At 35.4% G+C, this 22,837-nt stretch overlaps 1 protein-coding gene across 9 annotated transcripts in view; it reads right to left on the bottom strand.

Moving 5' to 3' along the window:
• LRRIQ1 (leucine rich repeats and IQ motif containing 1) overlaps positions 1-22,837 on the bottom strand; it is a 223,146-nt gene that overhangs the window by 39,021 nt on the left and 161,288 nt on the right. For 5 of the 9 annotated variants that reach the window (XM_081596133.1, XM_081596141.1, XM_081596134.1 and 2 more), the window contains 2 exons: positions 5,955-6,087; positions 3,188-3,248 (listed from right to left, as the gene is read on the bottom strand). The exons of 2 other annotated variants lie outside the window; for them this stretch is intronic. In XM_081596133.1, coding sequence (XP_081452259.1) covers positions 3,188-3,248; positions 5,955-6,087 — 194 coding nt within the window. Of the gene's footprint in view, positions 1-3,013; positions 3,249-5,954; positions 6,088-22,837 lie in introns of those variants that run through there. 2 more of the 9 variants (XR_014083638.1, XM_081596140.1) reach the window with 2 other exon arrangements.

Here is a 22,837-nt window from a genome sequence, read left to right as displayed (position 1 = left end):
GAATAGACAATTATTCCGTCTCTCCAAACAACATTTGTTTTCCCTTTAGAGTAATACCTTCCCCCTAATCTAATAACTGGAAACCACTGACATATTCCCCATCACTATAATTATATAGTTTTGAGAATGTTATGTGAATGAAATCATACAGTATACAACATTTTGAAATTGTCTTCTTTCACTTAGCAAAATGCTCTTGAGATCCATGAACGTCTTTGTGTATACTGAGTTTATTCTTGTTTGTTGCTTTTTGTTCCTTTTTGTGTATCTGTTGTATGTATGTACCACCATTTGTTTACCATTCACCCAGTGAATGAGATTTGGGTCATTTCCAATCTTTTCAGCTATCACAAATAAAACTACTATGAACATTTATGTATAAGTTTTTGATTGAGCATAAGTTCATCTCTCTAGAAAAAGTGCTCAGGAGCAAAACTGCTGAGTCAAATAAGTATATATTTAACTTTATGAGAAATTGACACTATTTTTTTTTTTTTTTACAGTGGCTGTACCCTTCTTCGTAGGGACTTCTCTGTGGCTCAGTGGTAAAGAATCTGCCCCTCAATGCGGGATACATGGTTTCAATCTCTGGGTTGGGAAGATGCCCTGGAGTAGAAAGTGGCAACCCACTCCAGTATCTTGCCTGGAGAATTCCATGGACAGAGAAGCCTGGTGGACTACAGTCCATGGGATCGCAAAGAGCTGAACACAACTTATTGACTAAAAAACAACAATTCATGCATATGGTGTATGTCTTTGATTTCTTATAAGCAATGTTTGATAGGTTATAATTGTAAGGGCCTTGCACATGTTAATGTTAACATTTGTGATTTAACTCTACTGCAGTACACCTTCTCCTTCTGTTTAATCCTGTTTTTTCCTTCCCTCAAAGGAGTTGTTCCTGAGAGCCTTCCCCAATAAACATCCTACATTCAAATATCAGAATCTCAGAGTATATTTTCTGGAGAAATTGAACTATGAGTGTCTCCTGCAGGAAAATGCTAGCATTTGGGGAGGATAAGCTTAATAAGCAATGCAGTTTTCTATATCTATGACATGCCTTCTGATATATATTTGGAAGTAAGCAAAATAATATCGTTTGCATTTTTCTCATTCTTATCTGTCATACAATAACTTTAATCTTGTTTGGAAGACAGAGATATTATTTATTAGCTTCTTCAAAACCCAGCATTTGAATGTTTGATTATGTCTAATTCTGTCCTCACTTTTGAAGCTCAGTCAGTGACAAAGTATTCTAGATGATATCTATATTTATCCCTATATTAAGAAATAACTCCATTGTCTTTTGGTATGCCTTGCTCTGATATGATGTCAACTGTCAATCTATTGTTCCTTTGTAGATAAACTTACACTAATTCTTTTATGCTGTCTAATCCAGGGTTCACTTCAAAGACATTATTTTTTCTTTTCAGAATTTATAATGGCCTTATTTGCATATCCATCTCCCTCTAATTAAAATTTGATCATTTTTTGTCCAATTATTTTCTGTCCTTTTATTATGGGTGGTATTTTTATGTCTTTGAGGATCTTATAGTAGCAGCTTTTTAACATTTCAAGATTTTCCTTAGTTATGGCTTGGTCCCAGTTGTACAATTATCTGCACAAGTTTCCTACAAGTAGGGTGTTTTCACTTCCCAACACCCTGCTAGATTTCCACCCAACTTGGCCTTCAATTAGCCCAGTATCCTTTTAACATAAATCCTTGATCCATTCCCCTGTCTTGACTCATAAAAAAAAAGCCTGTCCTACTACTACTACTTACCTTGTTTTGTGTTCAGTTGTTCTTCAATATATTTTTTAAAAAGTGTTTATCATTGCTATGTATTTGTCATACTTTCATGGGTAGTGTGATATAATGGGATATGGAGGAAGGAGATTAACGTCAAAGGGTTAGTCTCATAGAACCACTTTGATTAGTAATCTACCCAATCTGTTTTCGTTCATTTTTAGAAGTATAATAATTAAATGTAATATCCCTTCCTTTATTGTGGCATTCCTTTGCACTTTATATTCCTGATTTTTGCTCTAAAGTAGCTACCCAAAAATCTGTGTGAGAGTGTTAGTCAATAATATGTAGGGTGTTAATCGCCTGAGGTACCGCTTTTCCTAGGGTAATCTCCATGTCACTCTGCCAGAAGGATTTCTATTAAAATCCAAGAAAATATTTGTTTAGTGATTATTTCAAATATGTGCATCCTTCCATAAATATTTCCATAAGCACATTAATTTTAACTATTGTCCTAATTTTTCTGCTCTTTCAGGAAAACTCCTTGAATGAGTTATTCATGAGAATGATGAATATAACTGCTCTGGATATGATAATATTATTTCCCATTAGAGAATACATTATTTTTTATACTAAATTCTACATGGTAAGTTAACGTAAAATCAGTTTTCTCAGTGAATGTAGAGTTTGAGCACGGAATATTCATTGGTTGATATAAATGGAAAGGGTCAAAAAGTTAGGGTTATTCGATGCCTTTCATTTTCACATGCCAAGGAGGCCACACACTTCTGTCATTGGTCAGGGTACCCTCTTTTCTGGAAATTTCTGGAAACACCAACATTTCTTGTTTGGGGACTCTATTTCCCCAGACTCCATATTGGCCATTCTCCTTCTGTTAACACAAGCTTCCTGATAGGATATATTTCAGCTGACTTTTGAAATGCACATGAGTTATACTGTCTAGAGTACACACTCTGGTACCATGTTAGAACTTGGTTGCTCCTAACACTCCAACCATTTACACTTTATTACTTGGAATGGTTGAATCCACAACTACTTTTTAATTTTTATCTGGTTTGATTTTTTGAGTTATGAGGGTGCTTTGCTATTTCTCTCAAGTATCCTCCGTTTAAAATAGTCTAGACAATAATATTGCTATATAATTTCTTGCCCAGAGTATCTTTTAAAATATAGTAGCATGTTGTTATTTTAAAATCTACCAGATAAACTAAGTATTTTAAGGTGACATCATATTTTAAAGTCATATTCTAAGCCAAGAAAACATGGTACTATTTTAATATTTCATATTTTGAGATTATCCCCAAAAGATACAGTTGTGGTATTTCATAATATATACTACTTATTGACATATCTTAAAGTGCCATCTGTTGAGTACTGTTGTCCACAACATTTTTTCTGAACTTTAAACACAGTTCTTACCACAAGCTGAACTCTTCCACCATTAAGTACGTCTGGATCTAACTCAGGCAAGAAGTGATTGCTGCATAGTGACAAAAACAGAAATCATATTATTATATCTATGTAGAGGAAGACTATGAAAAACATGCCCAGTGAAAAGTTTGGGAAAAATCAATAATATACAAAATGGAAATAATTGTTTTCTTAAATTAGGTGAATGCAAAGATATATACAAATTTATATCTTTTCATAGTTAATTTAAAATTCAATTTGACATAAATTTTAAATTTGCCAAACATAAACACATACACAGAGAAAAAAATCTGAAAGTACCAATAACCTTAGCTAATAAATTATAGAAAGGATAAATATTGTACCACATCTACTTATATATCTTACTTATAAGAAAGGCAAAACTTCTTATTTTTAAAATAGCTCTGGTATGTTTAATGCATTATACTAATGCTCACAATTAACTTCTGTTTAAGGCTAGAGCATTGATATTTGGCTTTTCAAGAACTTCTGTTTTTGAAAAAAAATTTTCTTAAAATATTATTACCTATATATTCCTTTATATATTGTATTTTCAAAAGAGAAAATCCATCAACAATTGCCTGTTGCATTATATGTTTAAATATAACTAATTAAGGAGTAACTGATGTTGTTAAATGTTTAAGTATCTTAAAAATACATCCTAAAATGTTTTATTTGTGTTTTTCACATTATCTGTACAGATGCTTTTAAATCTCTAAAGAAGACCTTTTTCATCTGGTTAATATAGATGATAAGCGATGAGTTATGCTACATTTGGTTATAGTCCTAAAAATATCTTGTTATGAATTATGCTAAATCAATTAATACCAGCATAAAATAAACTGTACTTGCATCAATAGGAACACTTAGCAAAATAAAAAAAAACTCATGTGTTGATTGCTTTATTCCTACTTTCTTTGCTCACAATGAAATAGGATATAACAACCCAGGTTTTTAAATGTTTTAATTTCACTTTTATTTTTCACTTTTTTCCATATTATTAAAGAAATTATATGGATAGAATTGACTACATATGAAGGTTTTTTCATTTGTATATATTATAAAAAAGCTTTAATTTTTATACATTATAACATTCTGCTATATTAAGTGTTAGACCTCATAATTGTAGGATTTGTTTCTTTGTTACTCATTTAAATAGTTAATACCCATAACCCCTGGAAATGTTTCCAAAGTGCCATCTATATTTAGATTCATATTGGTTTATATATCTGACAATGCTTAAATAGCACTTTTAAAAATTGTTTTGTGGATATACGTAGCTACAGTGAAAATCATAAAAATTTATGACAACTGTATGGTACGGGAAACTAAATACTCAGTATTCTGTGATAACTTATAGAGGAAAAGGGTTTCCCAGGTAGTTCAGTAGGTAAAGAATCTGCCTTCAATGCAGGAGACCCAAGAGACTTGGGTTTGATCCATGGGTTGGGAAGATGCCCTGGGTGAGGGCATGGCAATCCACTCCAGTATTCTTGCCTAGAGAATCCTATGAACAGAGGAGCCTGGCAGGCTACAGTCCATGGGGTCACAAAGAGTCAGACACAACTGAAGCGATCGAGCACATAAGTGAAAAGAGTGTGAAAAGAATATATATGTCTTCTACACCTGAAGCTAACATGACATTGTAAATCAACTGTACTTTAATTAAACAAAAAATATTTCAAAAATATTCTCTCCAGACTTTTGTTCCTTTAAAATTTTGGTTTAGTATTTATGTACATAAATGTTTTATGTTATGTATTATTTGGACTGAATCTTGTTCCCTCAAAATTTATACATTCAAATCCTAATCCTTAATACCTCAGAAAATTACTATATGAATACAGGGCCTTGAAAGAGACAATTAAGGTAAAATGAGTTCAAAGAGGTGGGTCCTAATCCAATATAACTGGTATCCTTTTTCAAAGAGGAGATTAGAACACAGATAACACAGGTGGAAGGATGGTCATGTGAGGAGCCAGTGAAAAGGTAGCCATCTGCAAGCCAAGGAGACAGACCTCCAAAGAAACCAGACTTGATGACTCCTTGATTTTGGACTTGCAGCTGCCAACACTGTGAGAAAATAGATCTCTGCTCTTTAAGCCATGCAATCTAGTATTTTGTTATGGTAGCCCTAGAAAACTAATACATACATTAATATAACAAAAATTAATTGATTACTTATTAGGTTCAAGGCACCTTTCTTTGCTGCTAAGGGACATCAACATTTGATAACCTCAATCTGACAGCTCACCTCTATCTTGTGAGAAAGAGAGATATCATCTTACTATAAAGAGGAGGGAACTAAAATATTGAGACATCACTGAAAATCAGTTACATGACTGGTAAAGTGGCAGGATCAGGGTTGAGTTTAATTTTAACTGCCAAACATAAATGATAATAAAAATAACACAAAATAAAATACTACAATCATCAATACAGATGATATTTATAAACAGTTAATACATACCATGCATTTTACTTTATAAAGTAGAATCATTTGTGTGGTTTATCATCACCATCAATCATTTGTGTTGATTTTTATGCATTACAGAAACTAAGTTCTTGAATATTTTACAGTGAAAAACACAGTGATCAAATCTGTTCTATGTAAGAGACCATTTATAGTCTGGTAATGTAGTATATTGGCCTTTGGCTATATAAAGTCATGTTTGTTTTAGCATAATTAACCTAGGTTTCACTTTTCAAGATGTGTTTTCAATACAAAAATCTAATTTAAGGGAGATGACCTCACCATTTCATATTTCTGGAACCAGTCGTTTCATGAACCCCAACCTGTGTATGAAGCCATTGGTATGTATATTCTTTACTCCTTTCTAATTTTTCATTTGCAGTGGTATCCTTATACATAAATTCTTCTTCCTTATCTAGGGGAAAATATGAAAATATTATTTGCTTTTTAAAGAAATCAAATTTTGGCCAAGCAGTTTAGTCTAGGGTAACAATTTTATCACAAGAAAGAGAAAAACAAGACAGGTCATGGGAGCTAAATCATCTGTAAGAAAAATACTGTCAGTCACTTATAGATTAAGTACTTTTCCTGTTTGAGTTTCAAACACACCTATTTTGAAAAGCAGAGTTGTTTTAATGAAACCAACATTCTATAGGGCTTGTTTTTTAGTGTTTTAGTTAGAAAATAGAAATAATTATTTTTGGTAGACAGAATTTAAAATATAGTTGTTCTCATACAATCTTATCCATATGAAGAATTTATAATTTATATTGAGGATATTCAAAACAGGTTTGTAATTTTGTATAGAACAAAACTTGGTTTATATAAGCTAGCACAATATGTAAGTTAGGAAAATCATTTATATTAGGTTTAGGAAACCTGTGCTAATGCCATAGCAATGATTTCAAAGATGGAGAGGGGAAAGAGTAACAATGAAGATGAGTATGGAAACTATGCAAAAGGAGAAATTACGCCAGTTGAGAATACAAGGTAACAAATATAAAGGAAAATAAAATAGTTTAAAAAAAAGAAAAAGAAAAATCCAACCCTTATAGCTACATTTAAATACAGTAAATGTATTATTTAAAAAAAAAAAAGATCTGCAGACATTGCAGCCACATCAATGCCACTCACTTGAGTTACAATGAAGATCTGTTGTTCTAGAGCACTTCTCCTTGGACTTGATTTTTTAGATGGCTTCTTTTTCGGTGCCATCACCATGTTTAGGGACATATTAGCTTTGTAGGGTTCACTGACAGTACACTAGAGAGGGGGTACCTACTGAAACTAACTCATGGTAATTAAACTCACAAGAAATCTACACTTTAAAATCTGGTATTTAAAACATCAGTTTATTAATTTGAACTATTCTTTCAATTGGCTTCACCTAGCTTAAAACTCAACATTCAAAAAACTAAGATCATGGCATCCAGTTCCATCACTTCATGGCAAATAGATGAGGAAAAAGTGGAAACAGTGACAGATTTTATTTTCTTGGGCTCCAAAAGCATTGCAGATGGTGACTGCAGCCATAAAATTAAAAGATGCTGACTCCTTGAAAGGAAAGCTATGACAAACCTAGACAGCATATTAAAAAGCAGAGACATCACTTTGCTGACAAAGGTCTGTATTTAAAACTATGGTTTGTCCAGTAGTCATGTATGGATGTGAGCACTGGACCATAAAGAAGGCTGAGCACCAAAAAATTGATGCTTTCGAATTGTGGTGTTGGAGAAGACTCTTGAGAGTCCCTTGACAGCAAGGAAATCAAACCAATCAATCCTAAAGGAAATCAACCCTGAATATTCATTGGAAGGACTGATGGTGAAGCTCCAATACTTTGGCCATCTGATATGAAGAGCTGACTCACTGGAAAAGACTCCTGATTCTGGGAAAGATTGAGGGCAGGAGGGCAAGGGGATGACAGAGGATGAGATGGTTGGATGGGATCACCGACTCAATGGACATGAGTCTGACTAAACTCTGAGAGATTGGCATGGAAAGGAAAGCCTGGCATTCTGCAGTCCATGGGGTTGCAAAGAGTCAGACACATCTTAGCGGATGAACAATTCTTTCACTATAGATCTTCAAACATAGAAGGTCATCTTTTATTTGCAGGTTGTTTCGAGGACAAATAAGGCATGCTGTGAAGCTTATTTTGAATGCTAGGTGCATGGGCAGAGACACATTCGCACATATATACACACTCAGCATCTATCGTTTTGACTATGTTAAGGCGATACATTCATCATGTCTTTTTTTTCCTTAAAATTTGCTGTAGTACTAGCGAAATGACTCGTTTTCAGTCCAAAGAGATACAAGGTCCAGTTCTCAGAAAAGCTACAAGTCAAGATATTTATTTCTCTAAATTACATTACTTAACTTCCTGTTAACATCTCATGACATCTTACATTTCTAAAATGGTCATATCCCTTGTTTCCTGCGTGCATGCTAAGTTCCTTCAGTCGTGTCTGACTCTTTGTGACCTTATGGACTGTAGCCAGTCTCCTTTGTCCATGGCCTAATCCAGGCGAGCATACTGGAGTGGATTGCCATTTCCTTCTCCAGGGGATCTTCCCAACCCAGGGATCAAACCCCTGTATCTTTTGGCAGATTCTTTACCACTAGCACCACCTGGGCTTCCTGAATTTAAGCCAATCCCTGCATAGCTGCAGGGCTTCCCCAACAGCTTAGTTGGTTAAGAATCTGCCTACAAGGTCTTTCCTGGGTCAGGAAGATTCGCTGGAGAAGGGGTATACTACCTACTCCAGTATTCTCGGGCTTCCCTTGTGACTCAGCTGGTAAAGAATCCATTTGCAACACGGGAGACCTGGGTTCGATCCCTGGGTTGGGAAGATCCCCTGGAGAAGGGAAAGGCTACCCACTCCAGTATTCTGGCCTGGAGAATTCCATGGACTGTACAGTCCATGGGGTCGTAAAAAATCTGACACAAGTGAGTGGCATTCACTTTCACTTTCTCCATAATTGCTGTACTGAAGGAACAATTACTCTGCATTCAAGGGCTGACCACTGAATTCATGAGCAGACACCATTTTAATAAATGGCCTTCTTTATAAAGACAGTAAAAAAGAGACTCACACAAAGGGAAGATTTGGGCTTGCCACCCCAGTTACTGCATTAAGCACTAAGTTTCTTTCCCAGCAGAGTCCCAGCGTTTTATCTGCCTTTCTTGGTTGATCAGACCAAATGGTGAACCCATGAGTGCAATGACAGAAAACAGAGAGGAACCAGTGATCCTGATAATCAACTGAACCCACAATTGGAACTTTACTTACTCTTGATATGTAGCAAGTGTACTTTTAGCTAAAAATAATCTTTGCATCTTTCTGCTTTTGAAAATAGAGACCTATACTTGCAATAGCCCCTTTTTAAAGTGCTCATTCTGAAAAGTTTTCCTCAATTCTACAATGACACTCCATAAACCCTAAGTGGTTTTACATCAGAACTCAGTCCAGTTTCTCAGCAATCATCCCCGAGTAAAGATTAGAGATTTCACTGTAAGAGTCCAACTCATATTAATTCTTTTAACCTGAAAGCATGGATTGGTAAGACTGGCATGAGTTCAGTGTAAAAAGAGAACTAGTATAGTGGTGACATTGGCTGGGTAGATTCAAGCATACTGCCATTCAAATGCTGCAGGAAATGATTCTGACAAATGACTTTTGCTATACCATTTCAGGATTACCCCTGTCACTGAGGAGAAAGTAGGGTTTACTCCTTGAAGCTTGCTTTTAGCATCTTGTTTAGGAAGAATAATGGTGACCAGGTTTACTTACAGACCTTTATCATTTTCTAGTTCAGTTCAGTTGCTCAGTCATGTCTGACTCTTTGCGGCCCCATGGACTGCAGCATGCCAGGCTTTCCTGTCCATCACCAGCTCTCGGAGCCTGCTAAAACTCATGTCCATCAAGTCAGTGATGCCATCCAACCATCTCATCCTCTGTCGTCCCCTTCTCCTCCTGCCTTCAATCTTTCCCAGCATCAGGGTCTTTTCAAATGAGTCAGTTTGAGTTGGAGAATTGGAGTTTCAGCTTCAGCATCAATCCCTTCCAATGAGTATTTATTTAGGACTGATTTCCTTTAGGATGGACTGGTTGGATCTCCTTGCAGTCCAAGGGGCTCTCAAGAGTCTTCTCCAACACCACAGTTCAAAAGCAGCAATTCTTTAGCGCTCAGCTTCCTTTATAGTCCAACTCTCACATCCATACATGACTACTGGAAAAACCATAGCTTTGACTAGACAAACGTTTGTTAGCAAAGTAATGTCTCTGCTTTTTAACATGCTGTCTGGGTTGGTCATAGCTTTTCTTCAAAGGAGCAAGCTTCTTTTAATTTCATGGCTGCAGTCACCATCTGCAGTGATTTTCGAGCTCCCCCCCCCCCAAATAAAGTCTGCCACTGTTTCCACTGTTTCCCCATCTATTTGTCATGAAGTGATGGGACCGGATGCCATGATCTTAGTTTTCTGACTGTTGAGTTTTAAGCCAAAATTTCACTATCCTCTTTCACTTTCATCAAGAGGCTTTTTAGTTCTTTACTTTCTGCCATAAGGGTGGTGTCATCTGCATATCTGAGGCTATTGATATTTCTCCTGGCAATCTTGATTCCAGCTTGTGCTTCATCCAGCCCGGCATTTCTCATGATGTACTCTGAATATAAGTTAAATAAGCAGGGTGACAATATACAGCCTTGATGTATTCCTTTTCTGATTTGGAACCAGTCTGTTGTTCCATGTCCAGTTCTAACTGTTGCTTCTTGTCCTGCATACAGGTTTCTTAGGAGGCAGGTCAGGTGGCCTGGAATTCCCATCTCTTGAAGAATTTTCCAGTTTGTTGTGATCCACACAGTCAAAGGCTTTGGCATAATCAGTAAAGCAGAAGTAGATGTTTTTCTGGAACTTTTCTAGTTAGACTTCCCAATAAATCCTTTTGATTTTAGAAGAAATACCTTTCTGTCTGCAAAATACAATCTACTACCTACCTACTGTTCTTTCCTATTTTTCTAGGGCTTCATTAATTTCTTGTACCATCACCCTAAGACAAAAGTTCTCTTTTTGATCCATGCTTTCCTCTAGTTAGTACAATCTATATATGCTGTTTTTACTTCAGGACATACTTTCTATTAATTTTATTTAAATAAATTGTTAAACTCTTTTACTATATAAATAATACATTTTCACAATAGTTAACCTTAAAAATACTGAAAAGTAAAAAGTTAAAAAAACAAAAATCTACAAGAAGTCTACTATTCAAAGATAACCATTGAATAACACTTTTAAGGCATTTCTGTATAGTTCTTTTTTTCATAGATTTGTTTTATAGTATTTTTCAATTAGTACTATGACAAACGAATTCTATGTAATGGAAATCTAAACCTGAAAATGCTTTTAGGGGTTATACCCTATGATGTACCAACTTGTTACATGAAGGTTTTTAATTATTCTATTTAATCCATTTTTAAGGTGGAATTAAAGATAACATGTCTGAATTTATGAATATTTTGAGGAACATGGTACAATCTATATCGTCAAATAGTTTACAAAACCTTCACCAATTTACCACAAGCTATATGAGGTTAATCATTTCACTAAGCCCCTAGTCAGCATTGGGCTATTAAGTATTTTAAAGCTGTTGATACTTTGAGAAAAATATTGTCTAATACAGTCTTAGTTTATATATTTTACTGCTAGAAAAATTTAAAGTGGTTCCATATGATTTTTTATCAATAACATATAAAATGTAAAGTATCTTTCTTGTTCTTCCCAATTATCTGCTGGATTCTAGTATTTCCATTTTTGCATTCAACTGACCATTCAAAATCCTTTATCTGTTACCACTGGTGCAAATATTTTCTCCTGCCTATTGTTTGATTTTAATTTCTACTCTATTTTCAAACAGGGGAAATTTTTCTATAGGCATACAAATTTATCTACTTGCTAAATATCTTCTAAACTATAAACCTTTTTCCTCTCATAATTTATAGGTTGTATCTTCCAATTTGATAAATTCATATAAAATGATACCTATGATTTCAGGGACAAATTCTACACTCTTCTAATATTTTGTCTTTCACACTAAGATATATTGGTTAACAAAATTCCATTAAGAGAACTCTAACTCTCTGAGTCTACTTTGTCTTCCCTTTTCATTCCCTCCTTAATTTACTGCAATCCGATATTGTCAAATTGAAATTATCCTTACAATGAGGACCTTAAACCATCTTATCTACCAAGCACATTTATTCCCTATCTTCATTGGCCTCTCTGCTGAATTCAGCTACACAGAACATTTTCTTTGTCTTAAAACCCTCTTCTCTGTGAGACTTTGGAACATCAGTCTTCAACTGCTTCCTTTCTGGCTCCTTTACATACACTCCCTCAGATGTTGATGCTTGACAAGCATCATAGAATTTAGGAGCATCCCACCCTCACCACCTCATTCCATGTCTAATGTGCTGGCCTTTGATGACAGTCAACTGGATAACTAGATGGTTTGGTGGTGGTTTAGTTGCTAAGTCATGTCAGACTCTTGCAACCCCATGGACTGTAGCCTGCCAAGCTCCTCTGTCCATGATATTCTCCAGGCAAGAATACTGGAGTGGGTTGCCATTTCCTTCTCCAGAGGATATTCCTGACCCAGGGATCAAACCCAGGTCTCCTGCATTGAAGGCAGATTCTTTATGAACTGAGCTACAAGGGAAGCCCAGATAACTAGATACAGTGTTTATTGCCTCATGGGGGTGGCAGCTTAGAGGACTGGATATCACCAACCTCTATTTTATTCCAGTTCTCAGATCCAGCTGAACTTCAGAATCACAGCATGTTTTTATCATCATACTAGTAAGTCTGCTTTTTCTTGTGACTCCCCCAGTCATTCAGACCAGATATTCTGGAGTTTTCCTTGGCTGCTCATTCCTTATGTAATGACATCTAATCCAGAACTAGGTCTAGTCTCCCGGCCAGTTATCTCACTAATACCTGGCTCCTTCTTTTCATCTCCACTGCTCCATTTTGAACAGGGGTGAGAGTCTCTGTTGCCTAACTGACATGTGTGCTTCAGCTCACTGCAATATGGCTTCCTCCCTGTACCATTTCACTGAAACTTCACACCGAGATCATTAATACTGCTAAATCTTTGGGACTTTTTGAAGTTCTTACTGACTCCTCTAATACTACACATTGTCCACTTCTTCCTTCTCAAAAGGCTTATTTCCTCTGACTCTTGCTTAGTTACACTTGTCCTGTTTTTCTCTGCCCTACTGTCTAAACCTCAGTTTCCTTCAAGGGTTCATCTTCCTTTGGCATCTCTTCCAGTCTCAGGATTCTTCTTTGGCGTAGCATCCTAGCCCCATCTTATTCTTTGGTTATAAGCTTCCTTGTCAGAGGATATTTCTTCAAGTTCTTCTATCACTTTCTGAAATGTATTTATCCAAAGCCTCTCTACTAGGTATCCTACAGATAATTTAAACAGAGTATGTAAAATGCTAAACTCAAGTTTTATCCCACCTTTTCCAAGTTCCTATAATTCTACCATCACCGTCAGTGTAAAACTCAGAAACCTGAGTGTTGTACTGAACCAGTATTCTTCCTCACACTTTAACTGCAGATTTTATCTCCTAAATTCTTTTCATTCTGTCAAATCTCTGGTATTTGCATTGTCACTATTTTAATTCAGCCCACTATCATCTCTTCTCAGTTACTGTAACAGCATTCTCACTGGTCTGTTTGCTTTTGACCTTGTTCCCACTTATATATCTCCACACTGCAAATGGTCTTTCTAAAGTACCCACTTAATTTGCATTTTCATAGGTTGAATTCTTAGTTCTCTACTATGACTGGGTAATGTTCAAAACATTTTGCATGGCATACAGGCGTTCCTTATCCCTTCAGACACATCTATTAAGTTCCTCCCTCAACCACCCAGTTATATTATAATTACTCAAAATGATCTCGTTTGCCTATAGACATTGTGTTTGGAATTATATACTTCACCGATGGTGTTCTTACTTCAGGTATTACTTTGGAATTTACACTCTTCAGAGTAAGCTCCTGATCTTCCAATACTTCATTCCTTATTCAAACTAGGTTAGAGATGTCCTCCATGGATAATATAGAGACCTCATGATAGCATTTATTACATCATACTTTATCTGCTATTCATGTGTCAGTTTTATCTACTAGAATATACATTTCATAAATGATACACAGTAGGATGATGTTCAACAAATATTGGTAAAATTAAGGAATGATTGTCATAGCTGATTAATGTTCTCTGAGAAATGGAATTTAGATTTTTAGCATGCAGACAAACCTGTGTATTGTGGAGAATAACACACGTCTAAATGTGGTTAACTTTATTATTATAATAGAAATTTTAGTTCTGAAAGTTGGAATTAGATTGGGATAAAACTGACAATCAAAGGTAGCAAATTAAAAACAATGTGTATATATATATATATTTATAAATGGCTACTTTATAAAATGTTGACAATGTATACAACCCTAGAGAAAAGCAGGTCAGCTTTGAAACGTTCTCCAAAAGAAATTCGTCTTTTTTAAATTAATGAAAATATTTTTTCTTCATGAAAAGCAAAACAAGTGTTCATTAAACTCATATGACTCAAATTAATCAGTTTCCTAAATGTTCAATATAGCATAGTATCCTATACAGAGGAAGATTAGGATTCAATTATCATTTGGGGCACACAAAAAGAAGCTAATTATTTATATTTTTAATACCTATGGCAACTTTCCAATGACTATTTTCTTTTAATAGCCTTTCTCAGTAATATAATAATAAAATACTATTGGTTTCATGGATGGAGATGAGTTCATTTCTTTACCAAAAGCTTTTGGAGGACATGGTGGCATGCTGAGCAAAATGTTTCATATGACAGAAATATTTTTGGTAACTTTGATAAATGGCTGATTCTATGTATCTTATGCTGGGAATAGTAAAAAATATGATTTACATTATAAAGTATAAGTGGTCTGCATGTGTTCATTAAGAGCAGTTATTGGATCATACCTCACAAATAAAGGACAAAATAAATTGGAGTTTGGCATAAACAGAATTTTAAATTCATTAACATCTGTATAAATACTTGTTGATAGGCTGTTTATGGCTTCTTCCTTAACCAATCCAATCTGTTGTTGGAAAGTTGACAGCACTGGCATGAAACCAATAACTCTCTAAGAGCCATTTGTGTATGACAAGCAACATTTCTATTCTTTTAAAATATATTTAAATATATATGTAATTGATCACTAAGGAAAAATGATTGTATGAACAAAGAGGACGACTGTTGGTCTGAGAGCTTAAAAACAGAAATCTTGGGAACCGAGCCAAACTATATGTAAGGGTCAAAGGCTAATTGCAGCACTAATCGCTCCTTTACATATTTCACTATATTTTATGGCAGAGAAGGCAAAAACGTACTAGGATAAAAAATACTTGCTAGTTTCTGACATTTGAATTAATTTTCAAAATTCATCTGTTTGGGAGTGTTGAATTTATGAAAGCAAAGAAAAATAAGAGTTACTAAATTATACAGTTTAAAATACATGGATTTTGTAAGATATAATTTTAATACTATGGAACTGCTAGCTTTAAGTAAATCCCTCTAGAATAACAGAATCACTCTTCTACAAAGTGGATATAGTTGTGCTTATTAAACAATTATGTGTTCTGTACTTAATTTATAGGATATGTTTTCCCATTTTTATTGTTTAGTTGAGCTGTACCTCCTCATTAATGTCTTTATAGTAGAGTACCAAATACTACATGAAGAGTGGTTCTTTGGTTTCTTCTGTGAGAGCCACACAACTCAAGAAAATAGCAGGTTTGTTAACATATAATGTGTCTCCATGTACGCTGTTAACCAGGGCTGAGGTTAGGATAAGGCAAGTGAGGCAAATGAGACACTTGCCTTAGGCACAAAATTTAAGGGAGTGCTGAAAAATCAGTAATCAAGATAAATAATATTTTAAAAGCAAAATTAGCACCAAATCCCATGATGAACAAAATATCAGAATTTTAAATACCAGAATCTGTTAACAGTGCTGTGCCAAGCTCTATTGGAACCTGAGGTGAAAGGGTAAATCAGTAGTACTGATCCTTCTCTGCCACGGTATTGGCAGATGTACCCATTTCTAAGTAATACTAATAAAACCATCAATAGGATATTGTTTTTAGAACTACCCCACAGCCATTGTCTAAGATTGCTTTCTACTGTTTCTCATGAATAAGGCACACCACTGATTTTTCCACTAGACAAGGCCCTGGATCTATCATATATAAGAAAATAATTACAAAGTAATCCAGTTCATAAAGCAAAGCTACACATTACCCATCTTTCCACCTACCTAGCAACTAATTTGCACATAGTCAGCTGACCTTTCACTTACTGTGTGTCATGTTGGGCAAATTATTTACACTGTCTCTGCCTCACTGTTCTCCTCTTAAAATGGATATGATAACAGTATAAAATAAGAAAATATATATAAGGTCACACATTTAGTATGGATTTAATAACTGTAGCCATTTTTCTTGAAGTGAAATCAGCTCTGTTATGCATAGCTTTGATGTTCTCTCAACTGTCACAGGCTAAGACTTACCTACCCTGCAGGTGGGACTATCTGTACAGGTTTCTAAATCCAGGCTAAGATCAAGATTCCAGGGGATGGCTGTCAGGGGGGGAAGATTCCAGGATTAACCACGGAACTAGACTGAACAATTTTCTGGGACAGTACAGGAAGTCCCTCTTTCCAGAATTCTAAGTCTGCAACAAGTATTTTTTTAATGTATTTTATGTCATAGTAAATGAGGATCTTAGTGTGTCTTTAATGTAGAAGAATTAATTTCCAAAAGATAAGAAGGGTACACAGTCCTACTTGATTTGAAGTTATTTCAAATAACTTCAGCAATTGCTCAGTAATAACCATGAAGGAGGTTCCATTGACATGATTCTCTCCTGTTTCACTCTCTCAATTTAATTATCCTTGGAAAATATTCCTCTATCCAACCTAGACTCCCTCAGGGAGTGTTAATATAGTAGGTCATCCAAACCAGGGCCCACCCAATAGAATAATGATGAAACTGATGATGTAAGTAGATTGGCTTTCAAAATAACATGGTTATAATGGCTACATAAATATTACTGCCTCCTTTTTTTTTGTTTGTATTTTGATATACTTTAGACTTCAGTTCCCTGCTATATCTAAAAGTTCCCACTCTTTGGTAAAAAGACATCTGTAATTCATGTATATTGATTAATTAAGGGCCAAGTGGATGGTTAATTTTCTTTGTAATCATTGTTTTTGAATAGCTATAAAACAGAAGTGCTCTAATGCATATGTCCTTTCCATCATAGGGGACTGGAATACAAAAGTAGGAAGTCAAGAGATAACTGGAATAACAGGCAGGTTTGGCCTTGGAGAACAAAATGAAGCAAGGCACAGGCCAACAGAGTTTTGCCAAGAGAGCACACTGGTCATAGCAAACTCCCTCTTCCAACAACAGAAGAGATGACTCTACACATGGACATCACCCAATGGTCAACACCGAAATCAGATTGATTATATTCTTTGCAGGCAAAGATGAGAAGCTGTATGCAGTGAGCAAATGCAAGACCTGGAGCAGACTGTGGCTCAGATCACCAGCTCCTCATTGCAAAATTTAGGCTCAAATTGAAGAAAGTAGGGAAAACCACTAGGGCATTCAAGTATGATCTAAATCAAATCCCTTATGATGATACACTGGAGGTGATGAATAGATTCAAGGGACTAGATCTGGTAGACAGAGTGCCTTAAGAACTATGGACATAAGTTAGTAACATTGTATAGGAGGTGATGACCAAAACCATCCCCAAGAAAAAGAATTCAAGACGGCGAAGTGGTTGACTGAGGAGGCCTTACTGAGAAAAGCTGAGAAAAGAAAAGAAGCGAAAGGCAAAAGAGAAAGGCAAAGATATACCCAAATGAATGTAGACTTCCAGAGAATAGCAAGGAGAGACAAGAAAGCCTTCTTAAGTGACCAATGCAAAGAAACAGAGGAAAACAACAGAATGGGAAAGACTAGAGATCTCTTTAAGAAAACTGGAGATGCCAACGGAACATTTCATACAAAGATAGGCACAATAAAGGACAAAAGTGGCAAAGACCTAACAGAAGCAGAAGAGATTAAGAAAAGGTGGCAAGAATACACATAGTAACTGAACAAAAAAGCTATTAATGACCCAATTAACCACAATGATGCGATCATTCATCTAGAGCCAGACATCCTGGAGTGTGAAGTCAAGTAGGCCTTAGAAAGCATTACTACGAACAAAGCTAGCGGAGGTGATGGAATTCCAGCTGAGCTATTTCAAATCTTAAAAGATGATGCTGTTACAGTGCTGCACTCATTATGCCAGCAAATTTGTAAAACTCAGCAGTTGCCACAACACTGGAAAATGTCAGTTTTCATTCCAATCTCAAAGGAAGGCAATACCAAGGAATGTTCAAATTACGGTACAACTGCGCTCATTTCACATGCCAACAAGATTATGCTGCCTTCAACATAGGCTTCCGCAATAGGTGAGCCGAAAACTTCCAGATGTACAATCTGGATTTAGAAAAGACAGAGAAACCAGAGATCAAATTGCCAACATTTGCTGGATCATAGAAAAAGCAAGGGAATTCCAAAGAACATCTACCTCTGCTTTATTGACTATGCTAAAGCCTTTTACAACAAACTGTGGAAAATTCTTAAAGAGATGGGAATACCAGACCACCTTACCTGCCTCCTGAGAAACCTGTATGCAGGGCAAGAAGCAACAGTTAGAACTGGAAATAGAATAATGAACTGGTTCAAAATTGGGAAAGGAGCATGTCAAGGCTGTATATTGTCACTCTGCATATTTAACTTACATATAGAGAGCACATCATGAGAAATGCGGGGCTGGAGGAATCATAAGCTGGACTCAAGACTGCCAGGAGAAATATCAACAACCTCAGATATGCAGAGGATACCACTTTAACATCAGAAAGTAAAGAAGAACTAAAGAGCCTTTTGATGAAGGTGAAAGAGGAGAGTGAAATAGCTGACTTAAAACTCAACATTTAAAAAATGAAGATCATGACATCCGGTCCCATCAATTCCTGGCAAATAGATCGGAAAACAATGGAAACAGTGACAGACTTTATTTTCTTGGGCTCCAAAATCACTGCAGATGGTGACTGTAGCCGTGAAATTAAGACACGCTTGCTCCTTGGAAGAAAGTCATGACAAACCTAGACACTGTGTTAAAAAGCAGAGAAATCACTTTGCCAATAGTGGTCCATATAGTAAGAGCTATGGTTTTTCCAGTAGTCATGTATGAATTAAGAGTTGGACCATAAAGAAGGCTGAGCACCAAAGAATGGATGCCTTCAAACTGTGGTGTTGCAGAAGACTCTTGAGAGTCCCTTGGACTGCAAGGAGATCAAACCAGTCAATCCAAAAGGAGATCAGTCCTGAATATTCGTTGGAAGGACTGATGCTAAAGCTGAAGCTCCAATAGTTTGGCCAGCTGATGTGAAGAGCTGACTCATTGGAAAAGACACTCTTGGTGGGAAAAATTGAGGGCAGAAGGAAAAGGGGACAACAGAGGATGAGATGGTTGCATGGCATCACTGACTCAATGGACATGAGTTTGAGCAAACTCAGGGAGATAGTGATGAACAGAGAAGCCTGACGTGCTGCAGTTCCTGGGGTAGCAAATTGCCAGACATGGCTCAGTGATTGAACAACAATAACAATACATTCTAATATGTTTCTCATTTATTATTTAATCATTTTCTGCATTTGACGATCTCAATATTTGCCAAACTTAAGAATACAGATACACTTCTGTTATAGGTAGAGATAACATCATATGAAATACTGAATATGTATTAAAAAGTATTGCTTGTATTATAAAAAAAAAGTATAAGTAAAAATAACTTTCTTTCCCAATTTGATTGACAACATATAAAAGACTAATAAACCTGGACCCAGACTTATTGTTTTCCATTAGTAGTAACTTAAGCAAGTATATCATTGCCTGCTGAAGATTTAAGAATTTTCTAAATGGATACTCATTAATGAAAGACTTTTTTTCTTTTTTTATATTATCCTAGAAAGACAGAACTTATTTTACGTAGTAGAATTGCATTTGTAAATGAATCACGGCCTCCATTCATGAAAAGCTTTGCTGACGTACTCCTGGCATAGTGGAGATAGAAGTCAAGGTAGAGATTACAGGTCTTCCCTATAAAATTAACTTTTAGCTTTAAACTATTTATATACTTAGTGGTTTGTGGAGCTTCAGGAGTTTGTATCCTCCTTGGTGTTTTCAGTGCTCTGGATCTAGGCCATTCTAGTAGGTGTGTAGTGTTATCCCAGTGTTGTTTTAATTTTTTCTTATCCATTTTTAAAATCAGGTTGGTTGTTTTCTTATTGTTGAGTTTTACAAGTTTTTGGTATATTTTGGATAACTGTCAGATATCTTTTGCAAATACTTTCTCCCGGTCTGTGACTTGCCTTCTCATGCTTTTGATAGTGTCTTCTATAGAGCAGAAGCTTTTCGTTATTTATTTCCTGGATCATGCATTTGACATTATGTCTAAATGTTTGCCACCAAATGCAAGGTCACCTAGATTTTCTAATATGTTATCTCCTAGGAGTTTTTAGTCTTGCACTTATGTCTATGATCCATTTTGAGTTAATTTTTGTGAAAGTATAAGGTCTGTGCTTAGATTCCTACTCTTTATATTTTTTCTTTTAATTTTTGCATGTGGAAGTTTAGTTGTTCTAGCACCAACAGTTGGCATGGACTTTTTTCTCCATTGTATTGCCTTTGTTTCTTTATCAAAGACCAGTTCACTATATTTGTTTGTGTCTATATTTCACTTGTCTCTTCTGTTTCATTGATCTATTTGCATATTCTTTTGCCAATACCACACTGTCTTTGTTAATGTGACTTTATAATAAGTCTTAAAGTTAGGTAACATCAGTGCTTCAAAAAGTATTTTAAAATGAAAGTCTGAGCTGCTAAAAAAAAAAAAAAGGTAGAGAAATCCTCAGAAGTGAGAAATGATGACAAAACACAAATATAAGAATGAATGAGTCTAGAGGTCTGCCGCACAACATAATAAACTATAGTTAAAAATATTGCACTGAATACTGAAAACTTTGTAAAGGAGTAAATTTCTCAGGTGGTTTCACTACACACATACAAAACAGTAACTATATGAGGATACAATAGTTATCTTGGTTTTGTACACATTTGTCTCTATAAACGTATACCAAATCAACAGATTGTATACTTTAAATATATATCCGTGTGAGAACACGTGCTAAGTCACTTCAGTCATGTCCAATTCTTTGTGACCCCATGGAATGTAGCTGACTAGGTTGCTCTGTCCATGGGATTCTCCAGGCAAGAATAATGGAGTGGGTTGCTGTGCCCTGCTTCAGGGGATCTTCCCAACCCAGGGATTGAACTTGTGTCTCTTATGTCTCCTGCACTGGCAGGCGGGTTCTTTACCACTAGCACCACATGGGAAGCCCCTTAAATATATATATGTGTGTGTGTGTGTGTGTGTGTGTGTGTGTGTGTGTGTGTATACACACACACACATTTTTTTAATTAAAATTAAATGTTAAAAAATTAGAAAAAATACAGAAATAAAATTTGTAAGTGTAGCAAGTGACTGAGTAGGAGTTATCTCTCTAAGGTAAGGGGGGAAACAGCTCTTTAGTAACTGGCTGAAGCAGTCAAAAATCTGTCTGAGTTGGACAGGTTAAACTCACACCTCTAAAAATTTCCCATTAATTTGGATCTAAAGAACACAAACTAATTATAACAAAAGTCATTAAACACCTTGGAAATAGTGAGAATCAGAAAAAAACAAACCATAGAATCAGTCCATTGCATCATGAAGATAGTAGATTATCAGATATAGGATAAAAATAAACATCTTTAATTTGATAAAATACACAAAATATTATGTGTCTATGTACATAAAATAGTTCAGAAAAGGCATTAAAGCAATAAGAGGTAAGTAAAATTAGGAAGCTCTGAAAAACCTGGTAGCAATTCTAGAAATGAAATATGATTGATAAAATCATAAGTATAATTTACATTACAAACTTCACAGATGGAGTAAACATGAAATTAGATTGACTGAAAAAAAGTTAGTGAACCTAATTTACTGTCATTAAGCATTATGTATAAAATTAGCTATTAAATTCCAAAGACAACACACACTCTTTTTGATTGTTACCTAGTTTATAAATCTGAGATTTACTCAGAATTCACATGATCCAAAGTACTGGCATTTTTCTGCAGAGACTTAAGAAATTCTTCTGTCTTCTGGCTCTATAACTCAGTATATTAGCGGGCATTCTTAACCCCTATGAACATGGAAAGCACTCAACTGTGGTCTCAAACAACTCTAAACTCATCAGTTGCCTTAGCAATATAGTGGATAGGGCGCAAGAATAGACTTGGCAGAATGGTCTTGATTGTCATTAACTAGTTGTTGCATCCTCAGAAAATCACTTAACTTTTCTGAATTTCAGCTTTCTTCCCTAAAAAACGATGTGTGTTTCCTTTTTGTTATGAAAGAAATGCATTTTCATTTGTGAATTTATCTCTGAATGTAGTTAGAGTAAAATCATAAAGACTAACTCCCTATCCTTAGGTTAGTAAAAAATATGATAAAGAGTTCTAGTAAATATCTATACTAAGAAATCGATATCTAAGATCTATTCTTAATATTATGCGGTAGCTGCCTAAGGAGAAAAGAGGACAGAATGTAATTTGTTGAGCAACCAGAGTATTGTCTAGGGACTTCATGTAACTCATTGTGTCTTCACAACATCCTGGGAAGAAAACTATAATTATCTCCCCCCTCACTTTTCCTGGAGAATAAAACTAAAGTTTTGAGCTTATGTAAGAGTAATATAAATTTGAACCTACATTTGGCTGACTCCAAAGCCCACAGTGTTTCCACTTCATCAAGAAGCCATATTTTCCCATGAAATTTCCCTTAATGTCAGATTTCTGAATATGGAAATAAGTGACATTTAAAATGGTCTTAATATACCAGCTATAATAAATAACACAGAATTTCTTTTTCT

The sequence above is a fragment of the Giraffa tippelskirchi genome, chromosome 4 (genome assembly GCF_054371585.1).
Source record: "Giraffa tippelskirchi isolate mGirTip1 chromosome 4, T2T-mGirTip1v1.2.pri, whole genome shotgun sequence".
Taxonomy (NCBI): domain Eukaryota; kingdom Metazoa; phylum Chordata; class Mammalia; order Artiodactyla; family Giraffidae; genus Giraffa; species Giraffa tippelskirchi.
This window is presented reverse-complemented; position numbering and strand designations above follow the sequence as displayed.